This window comes from Primulina tabacum, chromosome 9, assembly GCF_025594145.1.
Source record: "Primulina tabacum isolate GXHZ01 chromosome 9, ASM2559414v2, whole genome shotgun sequence".
Classification (NCBI taxonomy): Eukaryota; Viridiplantae; Streptophyta; class Magnoliopsida; order Lamiales; family Gesneriaceae; genus Primulina; species Primulina tabacum.
This window is the reverse complement of record NC_134558.1, coordinates 36,014,243-36,021,452: the sequence shown is the minus strand read 5'-3', so window position 1 is coordinate 36,021,452 and position 7,210 is coordinate 36,014,243. Positions and strand designations below refer to the sequence as shown.

The 7,210-nt window shown below is 37.2% G+C and overlaps 1 protein-coding gene across 1 annotated transcript; it reads left to right on the top strand.

Annotated features, from left to right (window-relative positions):
• On the top strand, positions 1-7,210 carry LOC142555649 (respiratory burst oxidase homolog protein A-like). The gene is made up of 14 exons (XM_075666650.1): positions 1-929; positions 1,060-1,219; positions 1,577-1,625; positions 2,083-2,196; positions 3,475-3,897; positions 4,277-4,663; positions 4,749-4,844; positions 4,991-5,106; positions 5,264-5,431; positions 5,523-5,682; positions 5,763-5,960; positions 6,043-6,171; positions 6,302-6,380; positions 6,453-7,210. The coding sequence occupies exons 1-14, from the start codon at positions 305-307 to the stop codon at positions 6,560-6,562; spliced, it is 2,814 nt and encodes a 937-aa protein (XP_075522765.1). The 5' UTR covers positions 1-304; the 3' UTR covers positions 6,563-7,210.

The window sequence follows — 7,210 nt, the reverse complement described above, 5'->3', positions numbered from 1 at the left end:
TTGCGTCGGCCATAGATGTAAATATCTCAATCAACTTAACCACTTTCCTTTATCTTCCATAAAAAATTCAGAAACAATACTCATTCCATGATTAATCCCCAGAGGAATTCAAACAAAAAACCTTAGTTTCAGTCTAAGGTCACCTCTCTCCTGCGCCATAAATGGTCTCTTTCTTTCCTTTTTAACACCACCTCCGCGTTGCATGTCGTTTTACACAGATTCTTGACGCGCTTCGCTTCCGCTCCATGTATGTGTCTGCCTACTATTTCTTCTCACCAATACATTGATCCTATTTTCTGGTGAAATGGAAAGCACCGGAAAATATGACAGCCGATGGGATGGTGATTCTGTGCCATCTAGGAATTCGGAAGCGTCAACGCACTCGGCAGAAGAGTTCGTGGAAGTGACGCTTGATTTTCAGGATGACGATACGATTATACTGCGAAGTGTTGAGCCGGCCACGGTTATTACCATCGACGGAAATGACATCATTGCCGGGATCGAAGCTCCGGTGCCATTGTCGACTTCGAGATCGCCCACAATGCACCGGAGCTCCTCTTACAGACTGCTTCAGTTTTCTCAGGAGTTGAAGGCGGAAGCGGTGGCGAAGGCGAAGCATTTCTCTCAGGAGCTGAAAGCGGAGCTGCGGCGGTTCTCGCGGAGCCACGGGCATGCGTCTCGGATACTATCCACCGTTGGTGGGGTAGGCGGTAACGGCTTGGAATCTGCGCTGGCGGCGCGGGCGATGCGTCGCCAGCGTGCACAGCTGGATCGGACCCGGTCAGGCGCGCAGAAAGCACTTAAAGGGTTGAAATTCATCACTAAAAGCAAGAAAAACAGCGTTGATGCATGGGAAGAAGTCGAGAAAAATTTCCAGAAGCTCGCCAGGGACGGCTTTCTTTACCGCGCAGATTTCGCACAATGCATAGGTTAATTGTTTTCAAATTGCTTGAAATCAAACAAATCCTCCAAAAGTTCGAATTTATTCAATAGCCATCATTCAATTAATTATTGCTTGTGAGCTAAAAATTTCAATCTAATTCGGTAGTATTTTCACAGGGATGAAAGATTCCAATGAATTCGGGTTGGAATTATTCGATGCATTGAGCAGAAGGAGGAGATTGAAATTCGAAAAGATTTCGAGAGACGAACTTTTCGAATTTTGGTCGCAAATTACAGATCAAAGCTTCGACTCCAGGCTTCAGATTTTCTTCGACATGTATGCATTTAGGCTGTTTTGTTTCGTATTAAAAATTACAACTTTTCTGGTTTAAATAATTTAGTATCCACTCCCTTTATCAAAACAGGAGAGGTTATATATATATAATATACAAAGAACTCACAATTGCTGTCTATTTATCATCAATTCGTATATAAGTTAATAATAATATACATGCACGTAAATACATGAAAATAGTAATTAATAAATATTAAATTTGAGACAGATTCTCTTAACAAAACTATTTAAGTACCAATTAATTAATCTTATAGTAAAAGTAAAACTCGGCAATATTATCATCCATTTAGGAATGTGATAAAAAAATTATATATGATTATATATTATATATTGATGCAGGGTAGACAAGAATGAGGATGGTCGGATCACCGAAACGGAAGTTAAGGAGGTAACGTGATTTATTGACTCCATCTGATTTGATTAGATTAATGATTAAATAAATCGTATTCAGTACCAATGAAAAACAGGTAATTATTAATCTCGTTGTTTTAAAATTATTAAACTAATGTAATTATGATTATGAGGTGGTAAGTACAGTCTGGCAGATTCTTTACCATAAAAATTTCACCCGACAGTGAATAGTACTGGAGTAATAGATTAATCAAATTCCAAAGTGCGTGCATTAGTGCACAACACTAGCTTTGTTTTTTTTTTTTTGTTTTTTTTTTTGTCAACTTATTTAACGTTGAAACTATCAAAATTGCACCCACGTATCTTTTAATATTCCTCGAATTTTTGGGGTTGGTGGGGGTATACTTTTGTAATTCTATAAATTCGACAAACCAATTAATTAATTCCTTTTCAATTTTCATGGATTTAATTTTGGTTTTTTTTCTTTGTCTTAGATCATTATGCTTAGTGCTTCTGCAAACAAGTTATCGAGACTAAAAGAACAAGCAGAAGAATATGCAGCTCTGATAATGGAAGAATTGGACCCTGAGAGACTTGGATACATTGAGGTATGATTTTTTTTTTTTAAAAAAAATTTATTTATGCACCAACCACAACACTTGTAATAGGACAGAATGGAAAATGGTTACACCTAAAATTATTGCATTTCACTTTTGTCACCATAAAGTCGTGTCGTTAGATGACAAATGAGTGACTTGATCTTTATATGCATGAATAAAAGGTTTTTTTAATCGTTATAGATAGACAAGTTCCAATATTTGACCTTTGAAGTTGTCATTTCCTTTGTTTTGTTTAAGAAATGATTTTTTAAAAAAATAAATTTAAGAGATTAAGTAAAGAATTAATCAAAACCTCATGAATCATCAGATAGAAGTAGTCTATTATTGGTAAGCACCATATACCTACTATTTAAATAACTGGTCATTCAAGTTTCAAATTACCTAAAGAAAATAAAAATAAAAATAAAAGTGATAGCTAGCGAGTTCAATTTAAAAAAAAAAAAATCGGTAGTAGACTTCAGGTTAAATGTAAATGATCATAAATAAAGTTCAGACGAGGAAACTTATTGATTAGAGCTAGCTTGTAATAATCTGGTCAAATCCAAAGTAGTGCAGAAGTAGCTTTCTTGAATAAAAATCTCAGTACCTAATTCCTGTTAGTTGAGCTCAATAGAAGACTTGGTTCAGGAAAAACACATTCAAATGAAACTCGATTGTTAATTTGTCATGCTTAGCTAGGTGGACGAAGTTCTTTGATTAAGACAGCTGTCATGTCTCACATTAGTAAATTATGAGAATGTCCAACTGAGGATATGTATATCTATTTATATATATATACAGTTGAGATGATTGACTGAAGTTTAAAGTGAGTTTATGGCTAAGAAGTAACCATCGGAAGTGTGTTGTTTCTCGAGCCACTAATATAATAAGATTTATCCCAGTTCACGTTCTAGAATTTAATTTGGAAGAGTAGGGACGATACAGAATCAAAGGAGATATTTCGCAAATTAATCTATTTTCTTTCGAAGGAGTCGGAAAATCATTTGGTTTTTCTAATCAAGAACTTGAGGCCAAAAAAACTTGCAAGTGAACTTTATCATTAAATCTCATGTGACGAAGATGACTTTTGAGCTCACAGGATCCTCCCCATGTGGAGGTTTCCGTTAGCGGGCATCAAATCCGTGTTTTCAGCACTTAACGAACGTCGAAAGAGTATGGTCCACATTAATTTCACCGTCCCATTTAAGGACAAAAGCGCACGATCCATCTTTCCTGAAATATCTCGTGTATGTTTGATTATGATGACTTTTTCATGTGATGATGCAGCTATGGCAGCTGGAAACACTATTATTACAAAAGGACACTTACTTAAATTACAGTCAAGCCCTGAGCTACACAAGCCAGGCCATGAGTCAAAATCTACATGGGCTTAGGAACAGAGGCCGGATCCAAAGATTGAGCAACAAGTTTCTCTATTTTGTCGAAGAAAATTGGAAGAGAATTTGGGTGACATTACTTTGGATCATGATCATGATTGGTCTTTTCACTTGGAAGTTCTACCAGTACAAACAGAAAAATGCTTACAAAATCATGGGTTATTGTCTTCTAACGGCTAAAGGTGCAGCTGAAACTTTGAAATTCAACATGGCGCTTGTTTTATTGCCTGTGTGTAGGAATACCATTACTTGGCTGAGGTCCTCCAACGTGGCTTATTTTGTGCCATTTGATGACAATATCAACTTTCACCAGGTACACCAACCCCACTTTCTTGAAATTCTTCTGTACGCATAGTCATGTTTTACTTTGAGTCAAAGCAATAGCAGAGCGGTATTAAAGGTGAAACACTAATAATAAAGATGATAATATAATATCGATATACAGTGTGTATGATGTAATTAAAATACCAGCGACCATTTAACTGGTAGAAGAGTGCCAACTATGTATGGAGCGCATTCAAGAGAAATAGCATGTGTTAGAACTGTCTTCTCTGTATGGTAAAAATAAATGTTTAGATATACTGAAATCAAAACATGAATAACGGTGATCAATTGAAATAAAAATAAATAGTGGATTATCTGTACTAATATTTTTTTTTCAATGTTCCTTGTTCAAAATTTGAAATGTGCAGACCATTGCTGCTGCTATTGTAGTTGGTGTCATACTTCACGTTGGTAACCACCTTGCCTGCGACTTCCCTAGGCTTACACGTGTATCCGAGTCCAACTATTCCCTTTATTTGAATGATGACTTTGGTGATCGTCGGCCCACATACCCAGACCTTGTTGGAGGAATTGAGGGTGTGACGGGAATCTTGATGCTTATCTTCATGATAATTGCTTTTATATTGGCAACACGGTGGTTTAGAAGGAGTCTGATCAAGTTGCCGAAGCCATTAGATAGGCTTACAGGATACAATGCTTTCTGGTATGCACACCACTTGTTTGTCTTGGTCTACGTCTTGCTTATCATCCATGGTAATTATCTTTACCTTGTGCATGACTGGTACAAAAAGACGGTGAGTAAATTTATAGTTCTTTGATTTTTGGTTTGGAATTAAGAGTTTGGAGTTTAATAATCTTGCATTTTTTCATTGGTTATAGACATGGATGTATCTGGCAGTTCCGGTACTTATTTATGCCTGTGAAAGAATACTCAGATTCTTCCGGTCGGGTTTCCGTAGCGTCCGGCTTCTGAAGGTGAGCATGCTTATGACAGCTCTTGTTTTCTATACAGTGTGATCTATTAGAAAAATGGTAAAAAAACAATTCATTTATGATTTGAAAAACCAAGGATGTCATGGCTTAAACAAATGCCCCAATGTTTTTCATTTTATTATTTTCAGGTTGCTATTTATCCAGGAAATGTCCTCACCTTACAAATGTCAAAGCCTTCGCAATTTAAATACAAGAGCGGGCAATACATGTTTGTACAGTGTCCTGCCATTTCTCCATTTGAATGGTAAAAATAACAATCACTGCACTACATATTAGACAGGGTTTAATCCACACCAAGAAAAAAATGTGCCAATGTTTATTCTGCGTCATTTCGTTATCAACCAACCGTGTTATTTATTCATTGTTTAATGTTAGTATTGCTCTATTTGTAAAATATCCAGGCATCCATTTTCAATTACCTCGGCGCCTGGTGATGACTACCTTAGTATTCACGTACGACAGTTAGGTGATTGGACACATGAACTAAAAAGGGTGTTTTCTGAGGCATGTGAGGCACCAGTTTCTGGAAAGAGTGGGCTACTTCAAGCGGATGAAACTACCAAGAAAAGGTAACATTCTTGTGGTACTAGTGCATTAGCGTGCCCTTTTCTCACTCTTCGGAAATCTGCAAACTGATCTGAAAATTGCCTCAAAATCCAGTTTGCCAAAGTTACTAATTGACGGACCTTATGGAGCTCCGGCACAAAACTACAGAAAATACGACGTCCTCTTACTTATTGGTCTTGGGATAGGAGCGACACCTTTCATAAGCATCCTAAAAGATTTACTAAACAATATTATCAAACTGGAGGAGCAGGCTGTAAGTATCAGTATTTATTATGGAAGTCTTCATTTTCCGCCATATCATTTCAGCTTAATAAAGTTGGTTACTCTTTCCAGGATTCAATTTCAGATTTCAGCAGGTGTTCAGATCATAGTGGGGGATCTTTCAGCTCTTCCTCCCTTAATAAGGTTTCACCGAAAAGAAAGAAACCTCTTAGAACCACCAATGCTTACTTTTATTGGGTCACGAGAGAGCAAGGGTCGTTCGATTGGTTCAAAGGAGTCATGGATGAAGTAGCTGAACTTGATCAAAGGGTATGATACCATGTTAGTATCACACTACGCCGCTGAGATCGTTATAATATGATGTTTACAACTATATGTCATAAACTTACAGGGTGTCATTGAGATGCACAACTATTTAACTAGTGTATACGAGGAAGGGGATGCTCGATCGGCTCTCATCACCATGGTTCAGGCACTTAACCATGCCAAAAATGGGGTTGATATTGTGTCCGGCACGAGGGTAAGTTTGCCATTGTCTCATCACTTTCACATTATGGTTTCTTCTGCAACAAATATTCTGCTCTCAGCTATAGCCAATTCCATGATCTTAAATGACTCTTTTCCCTTCATCGGGCCTCTGATTGTATCAGGTTAGAACCCATTTTGCAAGGCCTAATTGGAAAAAAGTTCTCTCAAAAATCGGCACCAAGCATGCTAATGCAAGGATGGGTCAGTATACAAACCATTTAAAAAGCTCCTGAATAACACAAAACATTTATTAATTTGATACAATTGGAACAGGAGTTTTCTATTGTGGGGCACCAGTTTTGGCAAAAGAACTCAACCAGCTCTGCAATGAATATAACCAGAAGGGGTCAACCAAATTTGAATTCCACAAGGAACATTTCTGAGACAACGAATTTGAGTACATAACTACCACACGCTCAATCCTCGACATTCCGTCCCACTCATATTTACTCCTAAAGCCCATATGTAACTTCCATTTCATTGAAGTATCGCGAAAATCGAGTAAGAATACCAAGAAAAGGAGAAAAAAAAGTGGCAGGAGCTAGTCTATGTATAGCCTTGATAGGAAAGATAGATATACAGAAGAAATATACACAAGAGGTTATTTATTTTGATTCAAAAATAGTTTCTTAAGCCAACACAGCCAAGAAAAGTGGTTGTGAATGGTTCGATATGGAGCGATATGACATCCACGGAGCATCATTTGCGTGGCAGAATCGGCAACTGGCTTCACATCACAGAATGTGAGAGTTCATTAAATCATGAAGGAATTGCCTACTTGCTATTGGGATCGGAGAAAAGGGAAAATACATGAAAGGAATGATGATTTTCAATTGGATTGTCCCAAGTGTGACCTTTGCAAGCAGTTATTATTCCTGAGTTGTGCTGTTGAAGGCCATGCTGTGATGCTTTCCCACATATGATATTGTAGTTCTATTATCAATTATTTTCCCTATTAGAATAGAAGAAGCATATACATGTATATGGTAATTAAGGTACTTTAATTTGATTCAGTCAATGCTTTTGCATCA